Source organism: Gnatocerus cornutus, chromosome 8 (genome assembly GCF_029298725.1).
Source record: "Gnatocerus cornutus isolate USDA-ARS CGAHR chromosome 8, icGnaCorn1.1, whole genome shotgun sequence".
Classification (NCBI taxonomy): domain Eukaryota; kingdom Metazoa; phylum Arthropoda; class Insecta; order Coleoptera; family Tenebrionidae; genus Gnatocerus; species Gnatocerus cornutus.
In genome coordinates this window covers 14729982-14757193 of record NC_142240.1, presented here as the reverse complement: position 1 = coordinate 14757193, position 27212 = coordinate 14729982, and the positions used below count along the sequence as shown (strand labels likewise).

The 27212-nt window shown below is 36.9% G+C and overlaps 4 protein-coding genes and 1 pseudogene across 12 annotated transcripts in view; 1 reads left to right on the top strand and 4 right to left on the bottom strand.

The window, feature by feature from the left end:
* LOC148170194 (uncharacterized protein CG43867) overlaps positions 1-27212 on the top strand; it is a 101434-nt gene that overhangs the window by 63924 nt on the left and 10298 nt on the right. For 6 of the 8 annotated variants that reach the window (XM_088044318.1, XM_088044316.1, XM_088044320.1 and 3 more), the window contains exon 3: positions 26324-26386. In XM_088044318.1, the coding sequence (XP_087900444.1) occupies positions 26324-26386 (63 nt within the window). Of the gene's footprint in view, positions 1-14230; positions 14323-17650; positions 17857-26323; positions 26387-26535; positions 26627-27212 lie in introns of those variants that run through there. The other 2 variants (XM_088044321.1, XM_088044322.1) reach the window with 2 other exon arrangements.
* Positions 401-20798, bottom strand: LOC148170196 (cytochrome P450 6A1-like; annotated as a pseudogene). Its single transcript, XR_015770652.1, has 4 exons — positions 20604-20798; positions 1028-2180; positions 731-980; positions 401-682 (listed from the first exon to the last, which is right to left on the bottom strand). The product of XR_015770652.1 is annotated as a cytochrome P450 6A1-like (transcript).
* On the bottom strand, positions 2714-4460 carry LOC148170199 (putative cytochrome P450 6a20). Its single transcript, XM_088043070.1, has 3 exons — positions 3237-4460; positions 2936-3187; positions 2714-2882 (listed from the first exon to the last, which is right to left on the bottom strand). Exons 1-3 carry the CDS (start codon positions 4378-4380, stop codon positions 2716-2718), a joined length of 1563 nt encoding a protein of 520 aa, XP_087899196.1. The 5' UTR covers positions 4381-4460; the 3' UTR covers positions 2714-2715.
* On the bottom strand, positions 5228-7040 carry LOC148170198 (cytochrome P450 6A1-like). Its single transcript, XM_088043077.1, has 3 exons — positions 5833-7040; positions 5532-5783; positions 5228-5478 (listed from the first exon to the last, which is right to left on the bottom strand). The coding sequence occupies exons 1-3, from the start codon at positions 6974-6976 to the stop codon at positions 5312-5314; spliced, it is 1563 nt and encodes a 520-aa protein (XP_087899203.1). The 5' UTR covers positions 6977-7040; the 3' UTR covers positions 5228-5311.
* Positions 8817-10948, bottom strand: LOC148170197 (cytochrome P450 6A1-like). The gene is made up of 3 exons (XM_088044339.1): positions 9410-10948; positions 9109-9360; positions 8817-9058 (listed from the first exon to the last, which is right to left on the bottom strand). Exons 1-3 carry the CDS (start codon positions 10551-10553, stop codon positions 8892-8894), a joined length of 1563 nt encoding a protein of 520 aa, XP_087900465.1. The 5' UTR covers positions 10554-10948; the 3' UTR covers positions 8817-8891.

The window sequence follows — 27212 nt, the reverse complement described above, 5'->3', positions numbered from 1 at the left end:
TTTGTACCAATTTGGCCTTCTTAATAAACTAATAATTGAAGTTTAAAAAACACAGCTGACTAACGAAGTCTTTCTTACATGGTAAGAAAATATACCGAAAAACCACTTTTCATCGCACATCTTCTTCCAAACCTGTTCCCACTGACACTGCACTTCATTTGAAGCCAGAAAACTTTCTATAGAGTTATTATTGCTTTATTTTACTTTGTCATTATCATTTTCAGTGATATGAGAATGCGAATTTACAATGTACGAGTCATCATGATTACCCAGTTTTATCGCACAACTCGACACCACACAGATTATGACTATGAAAACTGTGCATTTAATCTCTGTGTTTAGTTTAAGTGAAGACGACAGTCATTGAAAATCAAAAAGCCGCAAAAAAGAAACCAAAACGTTGTGGATTACTATGCATTTTATTTTAAATTAGCAGTACAGAATTAGTTGACAAAATATTTAGGTAAAGTTACAAACATACACGTATACTTGGGTATTATAAAAAATCAATCTTGTTACTTCAATTTTTTAAGATCCAACCACACCTTGCCGTCGACTGTTGTCAGGAACGCTCTCTTGTCAAATTTCAAAGGATGGCAGGTTTTTTTGTTCAAGAATACTTCGTAGTTTTTTATAAACATCGTCAAGGCGATTTTGCTCTGTAAAATTCCAAACCGCATGCCTGTAAAAAAAATTAGTTTATTTCAACAGTTGTGGCCAAAATCTTTACCGATGCAAATTCTTGGGCCATCACCGAAAGGTAACCATGTGAATGCAGGTCGTTCTTGCTTCCTCTCTTCCGAGAAGCTCAGGATCAAAAACTTCAGGATTCGGATAATATTCAGGATCTTTGTGAATACCAAGCACGGGAATAAAGGCCCCGGCACCTTTTGGTATAACGATGTCGGTGTTGGGTATTGTGTAGTCTTTGCTGCACTCTCTAGTCAAGATGGGTAGTGGAGGGTACTTTCGAAGAGTTTCTATAAATAGATCATTAGGATTCTGATAAGAAAAATGTTGTGATTACCGTGTAAGACTTTTTCCATGTACGTCATCTCCATCATGGCTTCGTACGTAATTTTGCCCCCATGTTTGTCCAGCACGGAAATGACCTCTTCCCGAAGTTTATCTTGAATTTCAGGATTTGTAGCGAGTTCATACAAGGTAAAGGTTACCGTGGAGGAGGAAGTTTCATATCCTGCCATGAAGAAAACAAAGGCTTGGGCAGCGAGCTCGTTCATTGTGAGCCCCACTTCTTTGCTCTCGCCACTCTCATCAATTAATTGTTCGTCGTCATTGACAGTCCCGCGATTTTTCAGTTGTAACAGTAAGTGCATGAAATCTTTTCGATACAAATTGTTTTTTTCTCTGTACTCCACTGTATCCCGGATTGTTTTCATAAAGAACGCTTCTACGTCTCTTTTAGTAAATTTGTGTCTAATTGCTCGTAACACCCATGCTGGTAACATTACCTGCATGAAAACTTTAATACTGTCCCAGATATCGAACTTGACAGCTCGTTGTCCATAAATCCGAAAAGGAGCATTCGAATCTTTAAGACTGTTTGCTTCTAATCCGAACGCCACGGAACTGATAACATCCACTCCAAATCTGCCAAGAGCATCTTTAACGTCAAACGGAGCGTTTTCCTCAACAGTCGCGTCCACCAAATTTTTCAAATTTTCACTAAGACTTGCCATTGTATGAAACATCATTTTCATCTTTCCCGACGTGAAAGTTGGTGTTAATTTCACTCGCAAATTCCTCCATTTTTCTCCACTGAGATTGAACAAGTGTCCTGTTAAAGGATCAATTTCTTCATCGATGTAACCACCATGGCTGTTAAAATGCGCGAAATCAAGTTGTATGATCCGTTTAACGAGTTCTAAATCGATGGGTACGTAAGCTGGTGAAGCTCCCAGGTAGAAACCACCATGTCGAAGTCCTTGCGCTTTGAATGTGTTGTAAATTTGACGGAATTTTTCCCCGAAGGAAACTTGACCGAGAATTAAATCCGTGGCGTTTCCGAACGGAATGGATGGTGGCAGTGTTGGGACACCTTTTTTAGACCAATAAGTTAGTCTCCATTTCATGTAGGTGATCCCGCCGATTACGAGAGTGACGATGATGGCCAAAAGGTCGAAGCAGATACAGCTACCAAGGATGGCCATGGTGCTTTTCTGAAAAGAAAGAGGGATGAACAATAACAACTTTCACTCGGTATCTTGGCACTACTTTAATTGATGTTGCGTAATTGTAATGTTTTTGATTGTGCTCAAGGTTGGGTTATCGTGTTTAGAATATCAAAATAACAAAGTGTGGGTATGTAACCAAACATACAGAAGCGTGCTTACATAATATGTAACTGTAATCGCCAATAATTTCTTGGTACATTTATTTTCTTTTTCGCCCGGCGCATCCACCAAAATTAAATCTGAAAGTTTGTTTAAAAAATTTTCAATGTTTTTAGGTACGTAAAAAAACAACTGTTTTTGTGCACGTGTTTTCCTAATTTTCTACAATAGGATATTTTTTATATTTCAAATTCAGTGTTAGTAACTCTACGATTTATATACTTTTTTATATTGTTCGTCTTAACTACATACAAAATAATGTAATCAACCCATTGCAATTTTTCCATTTGTTTTTATTTATTACTTTTATACACATTGTTATAACACAAATGAATACAATTTTGGAGATAATCCGGTAAAGTTAATTCACTTTGTTTACGTTCAAGAAAATTTCCGATTTGCTCGTTGTAATAAATGACGTCGTGTTTATCTCTATCGGCGTCATGGTCTTGTTATTTAATGTCACTTTGTAGTTCCTCAGTAAAGTGACCAATCCGACCTTACTTTGTAGCAGCCCAAATCTCAAACCTTAAAGAAATGGAAAACAGTTATTCACCTCCAGTAACTTCATTTCAACTCACCGATGCAAATTCGAGGTCCTTCACCAAAAGGTATAAATGTACATGGCGGTCGCGTTTTCTTATTTTCCTCCGAAAACCGTTCGGGATCGACTTTTTCCGGTTCTGGGTAAAACTCAGCATCGTGGTGAAGTCCTACAATGGGTATCACCACCATGGTACCTTCGTCTAAGTGAACGTTGGTGTTGGGAACATCATACGCTTTGGTGCATTGCCGGTTTAAAAATCCGACGGGTGGATGCTTTCTCAGGGTCTCTACAAGCTCAACATTGGTAGCAGTTGATTAGTTCGACTTGTAACTTACCGTTGAGGACTTGGTCTAAATACGTCATTTCCATGATCGCGTCGTACGAAACTTCATTATTGTGCTTCTCTAAAATGGAGTTAATTTCGTCGCGGAGTTTCTCTTGAATGTCTTGATGTTGAGATAGTTCCAATAGAGCGAAAGTCATCGCTGTTGACGAGGTTTCGTACCCTGCTATGAAAAATACGAAAACTTGAGCAGCTAATTCGTTTATCGTCAATCCTACTTCTTTGCTCTTGCTGTTGTCGTCAAGAAGTTTACCATCATCAGAGAGTTCTCCTCGATTTTTCAACTGCAGCAACAAGTGCATGAAGTCTTTTCGATAAACTTTGTTTTTTTCTCTATGATCGACAGTTTCCTTCACCATATTCATTATGAATTCATCCACATCAGGTTTGCCGAACTTGAACTTGATCGCATCTAAAATCCTTCTGCTGACAGCGAACTGAGCAAAAAGCTTGAAGGACTTCCACGGGGTATTCTCAACTACACGTTTCCCGTAGTATCGTATGGGGGCATCTGGATCCTTAAGACTATTTCCTTCAATTCCAAACGCACATGAAGCGATAATATCTGTGGTGAATCGAGCAAGAACATCTTTAACAGCGACAGGTGTTTGATTTTTTGCCGCTTGCGAAACTAAATCATTCAGTTCTTTACAACAAGTCGCCATAATATCGAACATCATTTTCATTTTTCCAGATGTAAAAGTTGCTGTCAGTTTACCTCGTAGATTTTTCCATTTTGAATCCTCAAGGGAAAACAGGTGACCACTCAAAGGGTCGTTTTCTTCATTTACGTAAAATCCACGGTTAACAAAATGCGAAAAATCTTTTTGAAGAATATCCTTGATGACTTTAGGATCAACGGGGATGTAGAATGGACTTCCAAGCATAAAGATTCCACCATGTTGGACTTTTTTTGCTTTGAAGTTGTGGTAGAATTCGGCGAACTGATGTGCGAAACTTACTTTTCCTTGGAAAATTTTCATACAGTTCCCGAAAGGAATTGACGGCTCTATGTATGGAAGATTACGTTTTTCCCAGTATGTGAAGGAGAATTTAAAATAAATAACTAATCCTGATAAGAAAGTGATAATTATCGCTATTAGATTAAAGGAGAATGCACTTGTGAAGATGACCATGCTTTGTGGTACCGCGATCGCAGTAGGACAACAACTGGCAAACTTTAAACACGTCACAAAAATGACGTAGTATCTCCCACTCTACAATCACTTATATGTGGATGTGAGAGTATCAATGATGATTCAGCATCAGCAATAACTGGGTTAGTGTCTAGTCATAATGATTGATACAAATAAAATTGAGGAGACCGGCGGAGGTAGACGAAAATTACATCTCGATTATCCCCGTATAGTGGGACCGATCATTAAAGCGCATCATTAATAATAAAAAAAAAGAACTTCAAAAATTGGGTAAAAATTTTTTTGCGTCAATTTGTTTTTTTTTATAAATGCAATTTAATAATGTCGACTTCAAATCTTTCGCGTTTTTCTCAATAGCTGCAGGCCTCAAGTCTCTCAGTATTTATTGAAACTAGCTATAGTACGAGATATAATTTTCACTTGTTTTCAAGATTGTGATCGTGCTGAGAATATCAAAGTGTGAGTATGTAACCAAATATACATACATTGTAAGCATAAAATAGTTACAATGAGCGACATTTTTTTTCAGAAGTACCTAATTTGTACCTTGGAGCGAACCGTATTTATGTATCATGAGCTGTAATTATAAAAAATCGCTTTTTAATTACTGTGCTCCGACAATAAACAGTTTTGCGGTAATAATAATCGAGTTGTTTTTGTTATATTGGCTTCCTTACCAATAGTATATAAATATTTATTTTTTTATTTATCTCTCTAATTGCGCATTTTAAAATTTTTAGAAATATTTTACAACCTTGCAGTGTTATCACTGATTTACATTAATTTTTTATCGAATTATACACAGTAGATAGAAAAAAATTGAAACTACTCATTGCAGTTCTTTTATTTTTATCTTATTTATTGCTAAATAATATCTAGATATATCATCCAATAGTATTCTAAACACATGTTAGTTTATTTTGTTTACATTCAAGAGAATTTCCGATTTGGTTGTTGTAATACTAGATGTCGGACTCATTTCAATGGGCATCTTGGTCTGGTTATTCAACGTCACTTTGTAGTTTCTCAATATAGTAACCAATCCGATCTTACTTTGCATCAGCCCAAATCTCAAACCTTTATAAAAAAAATCAGTAATTATACACCTCCAGAGACTTTGAGATACTCACCGATGCAAACGCGTGGTCCCTCACCAAATGGCATCCATGTGCATGGCGGTCGCTTATTCTTATTCTCTTCCGAAAATCGTTCAGGATCAAAATTTTCCGGTTCGGGGTAAAACTCAGCATCAAAATGAACTCCTAAAGTCGGTATCACCACCATGGTACCTTCCTCTAAGTGAATGTTGGTGTTGGGAACATCATACGCTTTTGTGCATTGTCGGTTCAAAAATGCAAGTGGCGGATATTTTCTCAACGACTCTACAAGCTCAACATTAGTAGTACTTAATCAATTCGACTTGTAACTTACCATTAAGAACTTTGTCAAGGTACGTCATTTCCATGATCGCGTCGTACGAAGCTTCATTGTTGTGTTTCTTCAAAACGGAATTAATTTCGTTGCGGACTTTTTCTTGAAGGTCTTGATGTTGGGACAGCTCCAACAGGGTAAAAGTCATCGCTGATGATGAGGTTTCGTACCCGGCTATGAAAAACACAAATACTTGAGCAGCTAGTTCGTTTATAGTCATTCCCATTTCTTTGCTTTTGCTGTCATCATCAACGAGTTTCTCATCTTCAACGAGTTTTCCTCGGTTTTTCAACTGTATCAACAAGTGCATGAAATCTTTCCTATAAACTTTGTTTTTTTCCCTATAATCGACAGTTTTTTTCACCATATCCAACATAAACTTCTCCACATCAGTTTTGGTGCTCTTGTATTTGATAGCACCCAACACCCTCTTTGAAAAACCTATCGTAGCCATTTCTTTGAAAGACTCCCACACATCATTTTCAACAGTACGTCTTCCGAAATGTCGTATGGCAGTGTCTGGATTTTTAAGACTGTTCCCATCAATTCCAAACGCACATGACGCTATGATATCAGTCGTGAAACGAGCAAGGACGTCTTTGACATCGACCGGTGTTTGATTTTTCGCCGATTGCGAAATTACATCATCCAGTTCTTTACAACAAGCCTCCATGATCTCGAACATCATCTTCATTTTCCCAGAGGTGAAAGTTGCTGTCATTTTAGCTCGCAGATTTTTCCATTTTGAATCCTCAAGGTTAAACAAGTGACCACTCAAAGGATCGTGTTCTTCGTTCACGTAAAGTCCACGGTTAACAAAATGTGAAAAGTCCTTTTGTAGGATATCTTTAACGATGTAAGGATCAATGGGGATGTAGAATGGCCGTCCGAACATGAAGACTCCACCATGTTTGAGGTTTCTGGCTTTGAAGTGGTGGTAAAATTCGGCGAATTGTTGGGCGAAACTCAGTTTTGACAAGAAGAGGTTCGAGCAGTTTCCGAAAGGAATTGACGGTTCTATGAACGGAAGATTACGTTTTTTCCAGTAGTTGAAGGACCATTTGTAATAAATCACTAATCCTGCAAAGAAGGTGGCAACTATCGCTATTAGAGTAACAACGAAAGCACTACTGAAGAGGAACATGTTTTTGTGGTACCGGTGTTTCTGGAGTACGTCGATCGACTGGCACAACGCAGATCTCACATAATAAATCCCACTCTATAATTTATTGGAGCTGCCTTGAAGATAACAACATGCGATTTCAAGAATAACAAACTGCAATTATTGGCTTAGTGTCTAGTCATAATGGTTGGTGCAAATAAAATTGAAGGGACATGCAACGGAAGACCAGTGATATTGATATTAGGAGATTTTTCTTTTTAAAAATGCACGTAAAATAAAGAAAATATTTATTTTTTGTCCATAAATTCTAAAACAATCCGAAGGCCACGGAGCTAATTATGCCCACTCCAAATCTGCATACAGTATTTTTTATATCTAACGAAGTTTTTTCTTGAACTACTGCGTCTTTCAAGTTTTTACGAAGACTCGATGTTGCATCAAAATTTGGCATTTTCTCAGACGTTAACTTTAATTTTGTCTGCAAATGTCTTTATTTTTGTCCACTGAGATTACATAAGTGACTTGTGGACTTTAAGAATGATGAACAAAACAACTTTCAATCGGTATTTTTAGCACTCGTTTAATAAATTGATGATATGTCGGACTGATAAATACAATTTATTTCAAGGTTGTGTTGTCGTATTGAGAATTTCCAGGGATCAGAATATAAGTTTGTCACCATTGCAAGCATAATTACATAGATATGTTTCCATTCTGCGACATTTATTTTTAGACATTATTTGTACGTTGCCTTGGAACTATCCGCACTTATTATTGTGATAAACTATAAATACAGGCTGAACCCGAATAAAGTGCAAAGATTTAAACTCCAATATCAGACAACGCAGTTTGACATAATGGCCAAATTTTACGTTCCGAAACGTCACCGTTTTGAGAAAAAATTATGAAAGTTTTCTGCAGATACCGCCGTGCAACACTGAATTATTGGGAAAGGTCGAGGATCCATTATCAATGTCACAGAATGGATTGATTATTGGGAAGAAAAACGCTAATAACAGTGGCAAAAAATGTCTTTATCGGAGTTCCTGTTAGTTTAGCAATAATCGTGGTAGAGAAAGGTTGGTTTTACAGTGCCAAATTGTCAAAATTTAGATTAATTTGAGTCAGATTTTTTTTTTTGCTAGTGGTTTTTTCAAAAGCGTTATGATGAACCTAAAGTTATAAAAAGTGTTTTGTTTACTGGTGAAACTGATTTTATACGCGTGATGATCATGTGTATTGTCCAATGGAGGGCATTTGCTCATTTTTCGTTATAACTTCAGGTAACTTTTATTATTTTGTTTCTAAGTAAAATTTTAGTTTGATCCACAGAGCGAGTCGGGAAAAGTCACCTTACCACCAATCGAGATAAAGATTGGCCTTTTTGAAGACCCAATGTCTCTGATATTGTGATTAAAATCTTCGCACTTTATTCAGGTTTACCCTGTATAGTCATTATTTAAAATCGTAATGTAATTATTATGTCTACTTTAAATAAACTGTTTTGTGGTCATAATAAAGTCAATTTCTTTTTTCAAATCTATGCATATTGTTTTTGTGGCCCGGCGCATCCACCAAAACTGCAAACGTAATATATTTTTTCGTTTTTCTTTTTTTAAATTGACTTTGATTACAGTCCATAGGATCTTACCATACTGAGTACTCCTTTTTCAGGTATCTTACTGCATTGATGACGCCAATAAAATATGATTACATAAGAGTAGTAACCCTCTCATTACAAAAGCACATATTTATAACATGTTGCTTTTTATGCTTATAACGATGACAAAACAACAAATTTGATTAGAACTAAAATCTAATCACCGGTTGTTGAAATTTTTTGTGCACATGCCGCAATAACTGCGCAGTTATTATTAATATTTATTTAATACAAGTTATATACTGTAATACAATTATGGAGATTATTAAAGTAAACTTAATTGATTTTGTTTACGTTCAAGAGAATTCCGGATTTGCTCGTTGTAAGAGGGGATTTCGGATTTATTTCAATCGGCATCTTGGTCTGACTATTCAAAGTCACTTTATAGTTTCTCAATAAAGTAACCAATCCGATCTTGCTTTGCAACAGTCCAAATCTCAAACCTTAATAAAAAAATTAGTAATTATATATCTCCAGGGACTTGTTAACTCACCGATGCAAACGCGAGGTCCTTCACCAAAAGGCATCCATGTGCACGGCGGTCGCTTATTTTTATTTTCCTCCGAAAAACGTTCAGGATCAAATTTTTCCGGTTCTGGGTAAAACTCTGCATCGTGGTGTAATGCTAAAGTGGGTATTACCAACATGGTACCTTCCTCTAAGTGAATGTTGGTGTTGGGAACATGATACGGTTTTGTGCATTTTCGGTTCAAAAATCCAAGTGGAGGGTGCTTTCTCAATGATTCTACAAGTTTGACATTGGTGAAATTTTATTAATCCGACTTGCAACTTACCATTGAGGACTTGGTCTAGGTACGGCATTTCCATGATGGCATCGTACGAAACTTCATTATTGTGTTTGTCCAAAACGGAGTTAATTTCGTTGCGGAGTTTCTCTTGGATGTGTTGATTCTGGGACAGTTCCAACAGAGTGAAAGTCATTGCTGTTGATGAGGTTTCATATCCTGCTAAGAAAAATACGAACACTTGAGCAGCGAGTTCGTTTAGACTCAATCCTACTTCTTTGCTTTCACTATCGTCATCAAGGAGTTTATCATCGTCAGAGAGTTTTCCTCGGTTTTTCAACTGTATCAATAAGTGCATGAAATCTTTTCTATAAACTTTGTTTTTTTCCCTATAATCGACAGTTTTCTTCACCGTATTCAACATGAACTTCTCCACATCAGATTTGGTGGTTTTGAATTTGATCGCATCCAAAAATCTGTTGCTAAAAGCCAACTGAGCAAAAGCCTTGAAGGACTCCCACGCGTCATTTTCAACAGCACGTTTCCCGTAATGTCGTATGGCAGTCTCTGGATTTTTAAGACTGTTTCCGTCAATTCCAAACGCACAGGAAGCAATGATGTCCGTGGTGAAACGAGCAAGAACGTCTTTAACATCGACAGGTGTTTGATTTTTCGCCGCTTGCGAAACTACATCATCCAGTTCTTTACAACACGCCGCCATAATATCGAACATCATCTTCATTTTCCCAGATGTGAAAGTTGCTGTCAGTTTAGCTCGCAGATTTTTCCACTTTGAATCCTCAAGGGAAAACAGGTGACCACTCAAAGGATCGTTCACTTCATTCACGTAAAATCCACGGTTAACAAAATGCGAAAAGTCTTTTTGTAGGATATCCTTGATGATGTAAGGATCAACGGGGATGTAGAACGGGCGTCCGAACATAAAGACTCCACCATGTTTGAGGTTTCTCGCCTTGAAGTGCTGGTAAAATTCTGCGAACTGTTGGGAGAAACTCCGTTTTGCTAGGAAGAGTTTAGAACAGTTTCCGAAAGGAATTGACGGGGCTATGAACGGAAGATTACGTTTTTTCCAGTATGAGAAGCACCATTTGTAATAAATCACTAATCCTGATAAGAAGGTGACAATTATCGCTATTAGATTAAAGGTGAATGCACTACTAAGGAAGACCATGTTTTCTGTAGTATCGATGTCTTAGTAGGACAACGATCGACTGACAAATTTTGAGCACGACACCGAGATTATATAGCGTTTCCAAATTCTTGAGTGGATGCTTTTGTGGATATCATCTTGTTATTATGATTCAGCGTTTCAGCAATTGGGTTAGTGTCTAGTCATAATGATTGATGCAAATGAAATTAAGGAAACACGCGAAGGAAAACAAACATTAGGAGTCCTAATTATTTTGTTAATAATTATCACCTATGCAATGCATTACTTCAGAGCATTGCTGAGGTCCTCCCGTTCTTGGTCTCATAGAGACAAAGTGTTACTTGAGTAATTTTTTTGATGTTTTATTACTATCTAAAGTAATTAAGATTTATATGTACCTAGATACTGATAAGAAAACGATTATGAATTAAAAATATAAAAATTTACTTTGTGTGCTATTTTTAAAATTGTTCAAGCGCCTGTTTGTGCATTGGTTTAAACTCCTGTGTTTTTGACTGTGAAATAGAAACTGCTGGACTTATTTGCTTCCCAGTAGAGGAATAGGGAAGTTGGTAAAGTTTGAAATGTGCCATCGTTATTGTTAATAATGCAGATTTCCTCTCTGGGATCAAGGGCTAGTCATCGAAATGCACATGTGACCGGTGGAAAGTTTCCCCCTAAGAGAGTCCTCAGCGAGGAAAGTAATATTAAGAAACCATAAAGAGATTAAGGGATTTTCTTCGGGAAAATAACTTTTATGTACACAAAGTACTCAAGGAACTTTATACCGAAACAGTTTATCGAAAATAATAAACCTCATCAAGATAAAGATCGTTAAGGCAGTTTGTATTTCTCCAGTGCCGTCAACGTGAATAATTACGCGACACGTGCAATGAAAAAGTCATTAGCTGAATGCTCGTGGCAGTCCGATGAAGGTTATGGTAGTTGGATTCGCCCGCAAGACCTAAATTAAATAGAATTAATACAATCTGATAGGAAACGTGGCCAATGAAATCTGCTACAAACACGCGAAACCGTAATCTTATAACTTACGCAGTCTACGTGACATTTCAGCCTGAAAATGTGTCTTCTTTCAGCTTCGCCAAACTGTTTTCGCCTGCTTTTCATCCAAGTGAAGGATAATTCTGTTTATTTTCGAAATACGCAGCACATTGTCCGTCCTGATTTCCTATTGTGTCAGTTTTAAAGTCGATGCCACTTTCGGGAATGTGCGAGAGAGAAATTCGCCACAATGGGCGACCGGACTTGTTCGACATTATTGATGGGCCGTTTGCGGCAGGAAATTTTCCAGATGTTCTTAATATATCATCGTGTTTAATCTAGAAACGCATTAAAGCAAACAATGTATATAACCCAAATGCAGTAGAAGAAAAGCGAAATGGAAAAAATAAGAAAGAAGTGCAGTTCGCGACGACCATTTGGTGGCCTCGGCTTCTAATTGAAAAGATCTCCCCATTACGTGAGATCAATTTTAGGGGAGAAAGGAGGGTGCCTCTCTCTTCATCATAATTAACTCCAGCTGAAGAAATAACAGCGACTACCTACGCACGTCCATTGAATTAATATCCGAAAATCGTTGAGACCCGTATTCAGAGATGTTGGGGAATTCGTTGCTATTCGCGACAGACGGCTTGCGATTTATTTTTTCTTTTCCTGCATTCTATCTGATTTTTCATGTTAATAGACAAGCGCTCTTTGTTAAATTCTACGGGCGAAAATACTGCCGGTTAGATAACCAAATTTATGGCTTTCTTAATAGTTTCATTAACTAACAGCACTATTTTCCTTAATTTCAGGATCACGATAAATCACTGAAACTCTCCATAATACTAAATTTTTAACGGGAATTGTTGGGACGAAGAACCTTCATAAGAAGTTAAAACCATCTAAACTTTATCTTTATTATGTCGACTTTATTTGAGAAAAGTGGCCAGGGAATGTTCCACACATGATAAGCGAGCCTTCCTTAAATTTCGAGTTATATCATTGATACAACTTTTACTACCGAAAGCGAAATTTCGTCCTTTTTGTTTGCACTCCTGCAAACAGAGAAATCAATAACCCCAACTTTTGCGTAGCAATTAATTGACTCTAAGCACTTCCTTTAGAACGCAACCATGAAATATAGCTCCGTGAAGTTCAGGCAGCGGGCATAATTATCCTGCGAGGTTTTGGGAGTTCAGCAACTGTCCGCTGGTTGAGAAATAAATACGGTAACGGAAACATGAGTTGATTTCCTCTATTTCCGTTTAAGCACTCTCAGATGTGGTCAAACTAACCGCTCCGTTAAAAGCTCTAATGGATCGCTTTGACGTGCTGAGGAGCTTTCCCTGTTAACTTTTGGCCCATTTATTGAAAATGCTGAATCAGAGTTGTTAATGTTAATGAAGCCTCGCGGTTAATTGTTTAGTCTGAATGTGGGCGAAGACTGGAGATGATTCCATTCAATTCAACCACAAATATCCGCAAGCTGTAATACGGTTGGGAACCATTAGATTTCTTTATTCTCTCCACAAATCTCGACGCACGTGCCGTAGATGTCCGAAACGACTGCATCTTCAAACTTTGGAAGCAAAGTGAAAAATTATTGAAAGGTTTGGCGAATGAATCTTGGGTTTGATGATGCTTTTTAGGATTAGAGATGAAGCGTTTTCACAAAATACTCAGCTACTTTGGAGATTGCCAACATAGTAACAACCCTATTTGTATACAGTTTGAACCCGCACGAAACAACAGAATGCGGAAAAAGCTTCAGATAAATAACCTGCTTTGGAATTTTTCTTTTCTAATTTTCAGTGCGCATGAGGGGAAGCCATAATCAAATGGAATTGAATTTTTCTCCAAATAAATTATCTCCTACAAATGACGTTTTAAAAATGAAATATCTTTAAATTGATCGCTTCCCCCCATAAACCAGAGCTTTCCGCACAAGAATTCTAAATTAAATTTTAATATCTGGCCTCCTCCGACGTCGGGCACGTAGACAAATAAACGGAAGCTTAAACTTTCTGAAACAAAAGTCTCGGTTTGACACTAAGTCCATCCAAATTACCATACAACAGGTAGCAAACTTCACGTTTCTTTTTAGCATAGATCGTCCGAGTTGATAAAAAAACACGTAATTAATACGCCCCTGTATATGTTTCGGAAGCGGCGAACCGCACATGACGTAATCATTCCTGAAAAATGACACGAAATGAGAGAGGTCGTCGAGAAAAAGAAGTTTTCAAAGGATGACATAAATCACGTGGTGTAGTGATTGGCTGCCACACGTAGAGTTGCGTGGCGCGGAAACATTTACAAATAAAACAGGGACGGATTGGCCAATAAACCAGCCTTTCTCGAAAAATGTCACTTTTACGTAAATTCGAAACTTGAACAAGTGGAAAACGGCGGAAAGTTTTCGCATTGATGCGAAGATGAGCCGGATAAATTACCTCGGATTTTTCTTTTTTTAATTCGGAGAAGTCCTCCAAATCGGCCAATTCGAGCCGTCTGACACTTGTCTGTCTATATATTGAAATTGTGTGTGCATATGATGTTATAGATTAGATTTGAGGAGCGCGCATGCCATTTTCCACACGGGTTTCAGCAGCAGTGCTTTGAAATTTCAGCAGTAAGCTTCGAGCTTTCGCCGGTCACGAACGTCTCCGATTTTCCTTTCAGTGAAGCTTTCGGCGTGTTTTCCGTAATACCGAACGTGATTTTCATTGTGTTTTTCAATCATGAAATGGTTTTGGTGTCCGAATCCGAACTTGTCTGACAGATGGTAATGTTTAATTTATTTGAAAAAAAAAAACGCGCGAACGCAATTAATCGGGGTTGGACTGAGGATATCCACTTACAGGTGTTCTTAAGTTAATTATGCCTGCGATTACATAAGTGTACCTGAATTAATTAATCCGTTGTGCGCTAAAGTTTATCTTCGAGAACTTTGCCTTGTTGATTTAATTTGTGTAATATATTCTGACATGATGCACCGATGATGATGTTTAATAGTTTCGTTCAACCTCGTGAAGCGTTTTGGTGATGTTTAGAAGCAACAGTAAACAAAATAAAAAGCAGACCTAATGTGGGATGTTTTATGGAAATTCCAGCTTTAGCTCAGCTATGCGTCAACAGTGGATTAGAGCACTGTTTGCAAGCAGAATAATTATTTTAATTTAATTAAAACTTTACAAATCTCTCGACATTCTTGAATAAGTTTGTTAAAACGAGGACGGTGGTTAATATTGTAATTTTCAATTTCGCCGCTACGCCTGCATATTAGAAACTAAACTAGTTCTCATATGTTAACTTTTAATTATTAATAAAAGAACACAACGTCTCATATAAAGAAGTCATATTTTATTCATCACTTAATTAACTCAATCGTGTAATTTTTCGACTTTTGAAACTTGAAACGAGGCAATTTAAAATTTTGTTTGTAAACTACTATAAAGCGGGAAACAAAATGGATACTTAAAAACAAATTGCGTTTTTTAACTTTGTTGATACCTGTTGATCATGCAAAATGTTCTGTTCAACTGTAAACATACCCCCAACTTTTTTAAATTAAACTAAATTTTTGCGATTGAAGGGTTTTTATTACAAATAGCTATAAACTCTACAGCAATCTCACTTTACTATAGCACTTAAGCTTGGACGCTCGAATCGATGCTCTGTAAAACAGGATTTTGTTTTTTTATAGAAATAGTTCGCTCTATAGATATAGCATAGAACAGTCGACAGGATAATAAAATGTTTTATAGTTTTCGGGTGTCTATAAAATTAAACTTGATCTCATCACCGACATTACTTGATCAGTACAGCAATGAAATGTGTCTCCGATATTGGAGTCACTCGTGAAACAATAATTCTTTCAAAACTGGAGCGCACTTTTGGCGATTTTAATCAAGCGAAATAGTGTTCAATGGTTTCATAAAATCGAACTGTCTTTGATAAATTGCAAGAGAATTTATGTTTGCTTGTTTTATTTCAACTGAAAGAAGTAAAACAAGAATGTTATTGGAAATAATGCTTTGATTTTATGTTGTGTCAAGTAATGATTTGAGATGCAACTGATTTTTTCCTGCGTCGACGACAGAATTAATAATTAAAAATGACTAATGTTGTTCCTCGAACATTATCAAAGTACTGTTGACACAACAGTGTTGTTGTAGATTTTATCCGAGAATTTTATGAATTTTTTAGTGTAAACAGACGAGTTCAATTTTCTCTATGTACAGTAGCGTTCAGAATTGCCTTCTTTCTTTGTATCCATGTCTCAGTAATGTTATTTTTCCATTGTTTAGATCTCGAAGCGTACAAGGTGGAGTTGACAGTGTTAATATTTCGAGACTGTCTAATATCGTTGAGAGTAAATTAAAGAGTTTGTTTAGCGAAGCGCGTCAAAGTCATGTAAATTCGCCTGAAAAATTCCCCTAATTGGCGACCATTTTATACATTTTTGCTATACCGACTGTTTTCCTTTCAATTCTCTGACGTCGTGCACAAGACCGGAAGGCATCATTAAAATGTATAAAGAATAATTGTATATAATATTTTTTTAATAAGGGTTTTTCTGAAAAGGAACTTTTAGTTGTTTGGAAAAGGGGCGGCTTTATTATCCCAAAACGTTGCTCCTTAATTAAATGCTGCACCCTTCCCGGATTCAGCGAATAAATCACAACTCTTTCTTCAGTTTTTCGGGATCATGAATATTGAATTTAAAAGTTTTCGTGTGAAAAGTTTCACGGGCGAGTCTTCCAGTCTCTGTTCTTCCTGACAATTTTAAAGAAATCTGACGGAAACGACACGCAGTAAATTGCTTTTATTAATGATGTTTACTTAACTCACTTGCGGACAGGGGAATTTCAAAGACGTTTTGTCCCCCTTCGTTTTTTGTTCGAATTCTTCAGTGGTCTTTTGTGTAGTTTTAGAGGGAGTTTGCCGAATTAAACAAATCTTTAGCAGATAACAACGGTCTACACGTGTGGCAGTTTTTCTTTTCAACGATGTTTGTTTTTTGCTCTCTCGACGCTTTAAACTCCCCCACGTGACGTTTATATCTTGACAAATTCATCAAATGAGCTCTGTAACGAGCAAACCAATTTCCTTTCGACCGAATCAAATCCTGCAGTGGTATTGCAGAAGCGAAAGTGTTGCATTATTCTTTAAATAAGTAGTCTCAGAGCGAGCGTGTTCACTCCAGTTCGGGTAAATATTGATTAGTCCGACCCACTTTCTGTCATCGCCTGTTACATGCCGAACCTAATGGGGATATTTCTACCCCTTTTACATCGTCGGATAGGGCATACATGGCCCTTTTCCCTAATATACGGACCCTTCGTGTCGACAGATACATGGACGCGTCCTCGGTCATCGACAACTGGCATTAATGAGATTGTTCATAAATTAACGAATGCCATTTTCCCCAGTTCGTCAACAAACGAAAACCAATTATAGAAACCAATTTCGTTAGGCGATCGTTCAGGGGCTTCCCAATATGCCACCAATCAAATTAAACACGTTAAAAAAATAACACTATCTACTGGCGCCGGCACAAAAATCAAACATCGCTGTAGATTGACAGGTGGAAATTCGATATGGAATTTAAGGTGTCTGATGGGATGAAATGCGATGCCCCGGTTTTGCTATGATAGGAGAAATTGTTTTCTTAGGACATGTGTATATTGACAGCTTCTCCTCTTTTCGGCATTGATAAAATTTGCATTTGAATCTGACGGATTGGTGACTATTTTTAACCCCCCCAAATCTCCCTGACAGTTTGAGGGACACAATCCTTTAAAACTTAAATTAAAACCTTTTTCTAAACCTGGCAGTGTAACTAAATATTTAAAGAACCGCGTTTTAGATTCAAACCACAACATTATCTCTCGTAGATAATAAAATATTACGTGTACAGGAAAATGTGCTGACTTCACTGGCACAAAATTGACGTCAGGAAGACCTGCTGATGCATTAAAAATATCGAAAATCGAGAAACTTCGGTAAAGCTTTGGCATTAGCTTGGCACCTCGTCCAACCCCGTCTAACACGGCGTTCTCCGACTCGTTATCCTAATCTTACTGCATGTTAAATGTGAACCTGATCAGATAATTACCACGAGAGAGAAGTTCGCAAGCTAAACGCCAAGATGAAACAGTGACGTGTAAACGTGAATCGAATACCGCACAAAGGCTCAATAGTGGCGACCGCGGCGGTAGCATCGTCTTCAGGGTTCTGCCTCATGGTCCAGCCGAGCAACAACAACAACAACGGAAGCTCCGACATGGACTCGCTCGAGGACATGCTGCGGAAGGTAAATCTAGAAAAATTCTGCAATATTTTATCAAGTTTCTTTTGAAGCGTTGTTGTACGACTTTACAACTTTTCGGCTATTCAGCTTAAGCTTGAGTAATTGGGGACCTTCAGGCGGAGCTATGATATCTTTTAAAAAATGACTATTCTTGTTTTGGGGGGGTCGGCACGTTTGAAATGGAGATGGTTGAGCTTTGGAGTTTGGGGCTCCTCTGTGGCGACGTTTAATTTTGTTTTGACTTGTCTCTGGAGCATAAACTAACTAACCAACTTCGCATTTGTTATGAGACGACCATAAGAAAGTTTCTGGAGGTTTCTGGGGTTAAATGGACCCGAAAATGTTTTTTATTTGTGCAACAAACAAGTCAATGGGAAGTAATTTTCGATAATTTCGTGGTGATATAAAAAATTGATATTTTCAAATTAGAAGCACGAAATCCTGTTAATATGTATAACCAACTTAGGTTCGTGTTTATTTAATGTATTTTAGAAGTAAAATTTTGTGTGTTATGCCTGTTGTGTTGGTAACATTCTCGAACGTCAATATTCTATGTATAAATAAGCTAAGTTAATTACTGGCTGATAATTCAGAACATCAATTTTGTTTGTTTACTTTTAGACAGATTTGGTAGTTTTTTACTTGTCTGATTAGCAGAAACAGTGTGTAATAATAATACTAAAACAAACATGTTTCGGGTATGTTTGTCTAGTGAAGAGTACCGAAACATAAACACTTTATTCGTAACAAAACAATAAATTGAAGCCCAAAATTAACACTAATTTATTAAAAATTCTAAATATTTGGTGATAATAATAATGGACCTGGAAATTATCTTTAATGGTGGCATTTTCATTAGATGTTTGCACTGGAAGATAAGAAGATTTTAACGACTAGTATGACTAATCAATAATCATCCTCGGTGTTGGAAAATCTTCAAATAGCAAAATAGACAAATTTTAGAAATCTCCATTTAAAAATCCGCCTTTTCTTCGTAACAAAATGGAGAATGTTGTTGATATCGGATTTAAACCCAAAAAAAGAATTCAGTCATTGGCTCGCAATATCTTTATCAGCGGAGTTTTTGTAACAAAAAAACGTACTCGAACAACCGACTCGATCGTGACTCTTCATTGATTGGCCAGAACTACAGCTAATTAATTCATGCACAAAATAGAATCAATTCATTGGATGTTGGTTTGTGTCAAAAACGCACAAAACAAAAGTAATGGATTTCCTGCGTACGTTTTTCATTGAATTTTGTTTATTGTATGGAAAATACAAAAAATGTATCCAATTAGACCAAAGCTCCACACATTTTTTTTGGTTTACCGCTCTAAATTCAGGAACTCAACTAAATTAACCAAAAACCGCACGAAACTAAAAGAATGTGAACTAGAATTCTCTATATCTAAATATAATACTCCTATAATATAATAATAGGGGAGTATATTTTTTTAGGATTTACGATGATTGGGTATTCTACACGGTTTCTCTAAATTTCTCTGCGGTACATGTTTATGATACTCTAGAATTTCGTAATTTGTATTTTATAGAATGGATATTCTGCGTGATTCTCCAGGATACCTTCTATTGCTCTGGGATTTTAAATTATTATTATCGGTGACTTTTTGGAGGCATAATTGCCAATATTTTAATAAGAATTTTAATATTATTCAAACATCAACATTTTGCGCTGAAAATTATATCACAATAAAACGAAAAGCATTTCAAACATGTCAGTTGAGTTAATTAGACCCAACTCTCGGTTTTTGAACTTCATGAAAATGGTGGATGCGCCGAGTAACATTCTGTCTAAAATGAACAGAAATGTTGAGACTATTAAAAGAATTCAGCTTCCATTTTCACAACATTCCTCTGCGTTTTTCAGCTGTATTTACTTTTAATCTCTAAAACAGTTTGGAGAGAAATTTCACATATTCTAATGAGACCAGAACTTATCAACAACAAACAAAAAGCCTGTGGCCGTAACACAATGATACAAAGGTATCGTACTGTTTTGTTTCCTTTACCAGTTTAATTACAATGCGTGGCGAATACAATTAAGTTCATCTATCTAGTTCTAATTCAATAAAATGACCCTTATAGTTCATTAGCTATTCTCTATACTTAAAAGCCGATCACTTCGCTGACTGCGTTCATTATCATTCGTAACTAATTATAGTTTTTCCACTGTTTATTTAGCATAACTCTGGTGGTATAATATGCTGATTACTGCTAGATTATCAGTTCCTCTAGGGAGCCCTCATTTGTACTTACTGTCCCCACTTTGTAACTGTCACTATGTAACTAAAATATGGTTACATTCATGCCTATAAATTAACTCATTTGTGACAAAATGTTTGCTAACTCGAGACACTAACAATTATCTAGCTTAATTCATTAATCGAGAGTTATGGGACACCTCTTTTGTTAGAGTAATATTGACGATAACCAATCCGATCATGAGCTGCCATACATAACAATGTTACCATAAATTGAACGTACGTGCACGATAAGGATGATTTCCAACGCTAGCAGGTAAATTAGTTAATTACGGGAACTCGATATATTTAATTTGTGATTGGTTCATGTTTTGTACCGTGGTGAAGGAAGCTAAAAAGAGAATTCTATTTTTAGCGGTCTGTGTACCAACTGAAAGAATTTCACCAGCTTAAAGCGCGTGATTTTGTCTTTCAGTTGAAAAAAGGAACTTAATACTTTTACATTCTAGCGTTTTACTAACTTACCCTGTCTTCCTTGGTTTTCGCCCCTATCCGATTTCGGACTCGGTTAATAATCACTTCGAAAACAAACGTATCCTTATCACTCACCGAATCACCCAATTAAATTAAAAGACCGCGCCTTCTACACACTACAACCTCATATTAATTCAACTATAGTAGTGATAGTGGCGCGACCTGAATTCAGAATGGAGTTTTTGTCTGCGTGGGGGTGACCCTGATGCTGTTTTTGTATCTGGAAGCTGCGTCTGTAGCCATACTACGCGCCAAAATAATATCTAAAAAACTTCCCCGATTGAGTTTAATTAATAGAAATTTTATGCAAGCTGTACTGTTCCGACTTTGATAAATGCTTATAAAGTGCAAGGTTTTTATTTCAACTGTGCTTTGTTCTTATTTTTCTACAAGAATGCATGCAATAACGAGCGAGCTTTATTTGTGCATACAAATGTTGATTTTTTAATTGCAGTTGTTAACAAGTAAAGAGGGAGGTGGAATTTAGCTGATGAACGAGATAATTCCTTTTTCTACAGCTTGTTTGTACGGAGCAGTTTTATCGCACGAATAAAATGGATTTTAATTAGAAGAGCGCTCAAAGTAAACTTTGTCGTGCAACTGAGCAGAGAGATAAACCAAATCATCTACTTCTCTTGAAATATTATGTATTCATGGTGCCGATATATAAAAATGGCGTCGTATATCCTGAACGTGTGTGGTTGTTTTGTCGGCGCGTTTCTGAGCATTTGTACCAATTGACATGTTCTATATCACGCAAATCCCTCCGGGATTGTCAACGTGCTTGTTATTTATGGTACCGCTGTGAATATCATACGCATACGCGTACGTCATACTAAAAACTCCACGTCCATGGTCTGGTTTGAAAAATTTACACCATCGTGACAACCGCTTTTATGTTTTCGAATCGTCAACGGGGTATTAACGTGAATTATCGCTCAAGTTTAATTATTCTCCAACTTAGTTAAACTCTGAATTATGGTGACGGAAATTTCGATAATGAATTTGAGAAAAAATACCACGATTTCCGAGCCGTGTATTTTCGTGTTGATAAATTTAATTTTAAGGTGTCTGAACAAAAATTATTATCTCTGCAACGAGAGGTATAGCTCCATTATGGAAGTCGTCGCGAGTTATAAATCTCAATTTTAGAGAGATTAATGGTTTGCAACATATTTTGTATCGTTCGTTAGGTGCCGTTCTCTAATTTTTGTCACACTGCCATAATCTCTACTATTTCATATTTTCTGATACAATAAAAAAAAATTGTCGATGAATTAAGTGCGCCCAACTGCAATAATTTATAGGCGCCGAAACCAACAACACTTCAATTGTATTGTATGACAATTACTTGTTCAAATAACCGTTTTTATTGTAAGTAATTTCTGTAATTTTCCAATACCTTTTTCCACGTGTTCAATTATTGATTTATACATGTTTGTTAAAATATATCGTGTCACCAGTCATCAAGTAATTTCTCCACAGGAACGAGTTAAGCGGTGAGAAATTGGACAGCTTCGAAGCTTCACTTAGTTTTCATAGATTTTAATTCGTTGAGTTATACTGTTAATTAAAAAGCAATAACTTACCAAGCGAAAACTTGTGATATTAATAGTGTAAACAAGTCATATATTACAAAATTACAAGACAGCGTGATCGATGAAAGTGACTTTAACATCCGCAAACTACGTTTAATACTGATAAATAGGGCTTTACAAAGTTTGTGAGGGAAATTCATGGTGTAGATTTTCATATATAAATTAAAACTCTTCTTTATCATGCTAGTTAAAACGAGTTAATGCAAACAAAGTAGTGAAAAGAATGCAATAAAGAATAATTATTACTACAGAATTTTATAAAGACTGATTCATTATTCGAGGTAGAGTTATTCTACAATGTTTCTGACAGGCTTATAAGGCGTTTATGAAAACTAATCATTTGCAGAGTAGTGCATGATTAACAAAATTTTAACAGAAAAATCTCGCTGGTTTCTCATATTTTTGGACGCTCGGGTAGTCCTTTTGTTTGGTTTCCTTCAAACGAATCCCAGTGGATTATTCCCTCCATTTCCTTCAGAGCATCGGGTATTGTCTTGCAATAATGGAATGTGCCAAAATTCCTGTTTTTGAATTTAAATATGAATTGCAGGATCGTTTAGATAACCCGGCGCCTCCACCATTTTGGTGCCGAACTCTCCAATGATTCCAGTTCATTCCGTAAAATTCTCTTTGAATAGTGTTGGCAACACCTCGAAAGACATCTGTAATAATTCAGTTGCAATGTGTACATCCAACTTTCCTCTAATGAAATGTAAACCAAACACACCGAAATGTGATGATGTTTGCAACAGGCTAGCGGTTTTGATTCAAATGCAAATTCGCAACATCAAATGAATTGCCTGTCAATAAACCACTTTGTTTAATTATGAAACTTGAAAAGGAGCAATAAAACAAACCAATATAGAAAATGAATTGTTTGTATTCCGGGATATTAAAAAGTAAAAAAGCCGAGATTGAAAACTTTGAAAGAATTGTAATTTAAAACGAGGAAATAAAAGTGCTCAAGCCAGACTCGTTCCGTTTTAAGACGTGTTTATCTGTGCAGAAGCATCCCTTACAATATAATTTGTTTCGATTTTATCTCGAGATCCTTCTCAAATATGAAATTCAGACACTTGGAACTTTTCAATTATCCAAAGTCGGGCGGAAATTAAAACCGGCTCATGATGCACAAACAAGAAAAGTTCGTGACGAAGTTGAGATTTTACAACGAGGGCCCCCAAGGGGTGGTTGTGCAGCACATGTGAGAACTGTGCAGTGTCTCTGCACTATACTGTTTTATTTTATCGTCGTCATGAAAACTGAAGCTCGCAGGCAGGGCAAACTTGGACGTGCCACGAAAACCAAAAGAGCCTTCCGCCTAAACAAGCGCAACACGTGGTTTATTTTATGCTTGTGAGTTTAAGGCGCAAACCTTACCTGTGCAATTACCTGAGGGGATGGTCGACCCACATAAAATTCCAGAGGAGATCGAAGACAAATGCTATAAATAGTACAAGCTTTCTTCATAATACCGGCCAATAATCAAGATCTTTATTTTTATGGGCTTGACGCGATTTGATAAATGGTTATTTGATTAGACCACGGGGATTCCACACGTGTCCCCAATGATCGAATCAACCAATTGATAGCACCCAAACTAATACGTTTGCTGTCTGGTTAGCACAATGACGGAAGCTTATTAGCACAGGAGCAAAAATAAAATAAATATTGGTTTGACCAAAATCAGTTTTTTGGTTACAGCATAAAGAGGGCGAGAATGTTACCAGAATACAAAAACGTTTGCCGGAAAGCTTCGTTGCTGCCACGTGTCGGCCCCTTTTGTTTAGGTTCTCTTTGTCTGTTTCGTGACTTAAGAAAGTTGCCGTTGGCAATTATTTCCGAGTCGCTGTTTTTGAAAATTGCGAGCATTTATATCCGCCCGAAATCCAGAAAAAATTAATTGATTGAAACGAAGTTATCAAGCGTACAGTGCTTTGTTTACTCGAGTCTGCTCAAATATTGTTGTAATGGAATTATAAAAACACATTTTACGCCCGTAATAGAATATGCATGTAGATATTGATATTGGGTTTTTATGTTACATTAACAGTGAAAATACCATACGAAATTTATGACCTAATAATGTAGCTGCGAGATCCATTTTGGGGTTACCGCTAAAATTGGTGGATGCGCTGGGAACATAATTGCTCAAATTTGATTGTTTTAATGAAGAGAAACCGTTTTCGCTGTGTTGTTTTTTCAGCTTCTCCAAAAAGTGTTGCTCTTGACAAGATTGCAATTATCGATTTTCGCATCAAAGTTCTTCCTCGAGAGTTATCTATCATTCGTCCACCCAAAAAAGTTCTCAAAGTATTATTTCGATTAGATTCCGTTTAAGGGCCTCGCTTAACGATCCTCTGAAAGAGCTGTTGGTGATTTGTCTTTTCAGATCATCAGCTTCGAGCCAGTATTAGATTTTAGTATTCGGCGTCCGCTTTTGATGTCCCTTTTTTACGGCATCAGCTCTTCGGTCAAAGAAAATTAAATGCCGAGAAGCATTTGCGTATATTTGAGTCTTTTTATGAACTGACTTATAGCACCTGAAGGCTCATCATCAGAATCTCGGCGTTGCTTAATTAAGTAAAAAGTTGCCTATTATGGTCATAAAAGAAAATCTCGAACGGGGTCTTAAAAATATTAAAACGTGGAAGATGAGATTTTTATAATACGGCAGGATAATTATTCTTCCCATTCAAAGGTTGAGATTTTTAATATGTAGGGAACCGTCCGCGGCGACCATCGATCTTAAAAAAGAACGTTTTTCAACCTCACATTGTTGGAGCGAGAAGTGTTAAGATTAATGTGCGATATCCGGCATAGATGTATCCAAGTAGGCCCACAAATCAACTCTCAGTGACGTACAATTAAAATCGAATGCGTGCAGGTCATGTTAACACCGTATTTTTTCCATTAATGACGCCTGTTCTGTGCCATCGGAAAGGTAAAAGATTTTCTATGCTCGTATTACAGCGATACCGAATTTGATAAAGATCGCAAATGGCGTGACTACATTAGTAACGACAATGTACAAGTGATGGCTGCTTATAGGTGCTTGTCTACTTTATTGTGGTAAATAATCGCTCTCTCAGTTTAGCCATTTACAGCGAACTCGGAACTTTTACTGCAATGAAATAAATTGAATGCTTTACGGCCTATGCTGTACTAGGAGCTATACATCATTTGAAAAGAGCTTTCTGTATTCTGTTTGAGAAACAATCGAGTTAACGGCTTTTCTTCGTTCGAAGATCGGGTTTTTACATAATGGCCGTTTGCCGGGAACGTATTGCGTAATCAACTATGTGGCGAAGCCATCACCATCAGTTTGCATATGTTTAACAACTCTCACTTTCAGAATTGGTTTTGTGCATTTCCTTGATATGATTGATTTTTCAAAAATGGTGGATGCGCTGGGTGAATTGGAAAATTAAGCGCCGAAAATCGCATTAATCCCACTCAAGTCAATTTATCCGTAGCGTTTATAAACTAGCTGGAGTCTCTTATTGCATTTGACGACAGCGGCATAATTTTGATTAATTTGGATAAATGTTTCTGCGTTTCCGCACCCCCATTTTGTCAATGCCTCCACCAGGTGCTGTCATATTTTATTAGTTGTGGTTGAGTGAGTACCTGCGCCATTGTCAGAAGTGTCGATGTTAACCAAACATAATCCAATGAGAGAAGGAATCGACGCTTGAATTTATTTACAAGTATCAAAGGACGAATTAAAATCCACAGTCGTTATATTAAATTATTCGAGCGGATGGAAATTCTTCGTTGTTTACTAAATTTCACATTTATGTGCGTAGCAAATGTAAACTAATAAAATTAAACTCGAGTATTTGGAGGGCTTCAAACATTTCAAAGACGGCATTCAATTACCTCAAGCAAATAGCTACCGGCAACTAGGCAACATACAATACAAAGAATACAAATTTCCATACATCCCCTTTTTGTATGTGCAGCGACATCTACCAGACACTAGTTCAGTTTTGGGAATCAAAGGGGATGATTTTACAGAGGGCAGCACCCAAACTTTTTTTTTTATTTCACAATTGTTTATTATACATTTATTACATTTGTTGTTGTTATTAAAAATTTTCTTTTTTTCAGCTTTCCGAGCTGGAACAGAGGGTTTTGGAAGCGGAAAGCCGGGCGGAAGAAGCGGAAGACAAGGTAAGATGGATACATTTAACATTGATTGGAAAAGAGATAGAACTGGTTGCATGGCAACGAAATTTCACTTTCTCTATCGTCTGTTATTGATTATTTTCCGTCTCGACGCTGGCGGTCATGGCGTCTTTCAGCTGACAGAAAAACAGAGAGTCGCTATAGGTTTTTGTTTCGGGTTTTGTTTTGGTTGTTTTGTTTGTGCGACGTTTCGTTGTTTGTTTGGGGGACATTATCAGGGAAAATGTAAGTGTTGTAATGTCCTCTTTTGTTGTCATTGCGAAACGAGTGTAAGTTAAATTTGTTTTGGATTTGCATCCCGAAGACAGCATGCACTTGAAAATTTCCCAACTCTCAAATTCTTGGTTTCTTCTTCCTCTCGATAATAAAAATTTAATGTAAAATTATCTAGAAAGCGGCGTCGGTAATAAATAATTCAAATTTATAGATGCCGCTCGTTTATTGTTGTTTTCATTTAGATTTCCCGAAGCGAAACGATTTTTTCATTGTAAATTAAAAATCAATCAATAAGAGCACGTGTTTAAATGTCAACCGGGGTCAGTTACTAACGCTTCGTGTGAGCGCTTTTTTCAGCGAACCGTTTGTGGTCACTCCAATCGATCGGAAAAAAAATCTAAATTTTCAATGAGACACGAATCCGTCATTTTATTTATTCAAAGTAATTAAAAGACCAGTAGGTGCGCATGATGAGTCATTTAATTTCGCTGCACATGAAAAGGGGGTCCGACCCCTCGTCATATGTTGTAGCTTTATGTACGATTGTATGTTTTTTAAATCTCTTGAACGCACGTGCCGCTCTCGTTATCACCAG

Coding starts and splice junctions, on each gene's coding strand:
- LOC148170199 (XM_088043070.1), bottom strand. CDS start 4,380: ATGGTCATCTTCACAAGTGCATTCTCCTTTAATCTAATAGCGATAATT. Junction 3,188..3,236: donor TTTAGACCAAGTCCTCAACG/GTAAGTTACAAG, acceptor TTGAGCTTGTAG/AGACCCTGAGAAAGCATCCA. Junction 2,883..2,935: donor AGGACCTCGAATTTGCATCG/GTGAGTTGAAAT, acceptor CATTTCTTTAAG/GTTTGAGATTTGGGCTGCTA.
- LOC148170198 (XM_088043077.1), bottom strand. CDS start 6,976: ATGTTCCTCTTCAGTAGTGCTTTCGTTGTTACTCTAATAGCGATAGTT. Junction 5,784..5,832: donor CCTTGACAAAGTTCTTAATG/GTAAGTTACAAG, acceptor TTGAGCTTGTAG/AGTCGTTGAGAAAATATCCG. Junction 5,479..5,531: donor GGGACCACGCGTTTGCATCG/GTGAGTATCTCA, acceptor TTTTTTATAAAG/GTTTGAGATTTGGGCTGATG.
- LOC148170197 (XM_088044339.1), bottom strand. CDS start 10,553: ATGGTCTTCCTTAGTAGTGCATTCACCTTTAATCTAATAGCGATAATT. Junction 9,361..9,409: donor CCTAGACCAAGTCCTCAATG/GTAAGTTGCAAG, acceptor TCAAACTTGTAG/AATCATTGAGAAAGCACCCT. Junction 9,059..9,108: donor AGGACCTCGCGTTTGCATCG/GTGAGTTAACAA, acceptor TTTTTTATTAAG/GTTTGAGATTTGGACTGTTG.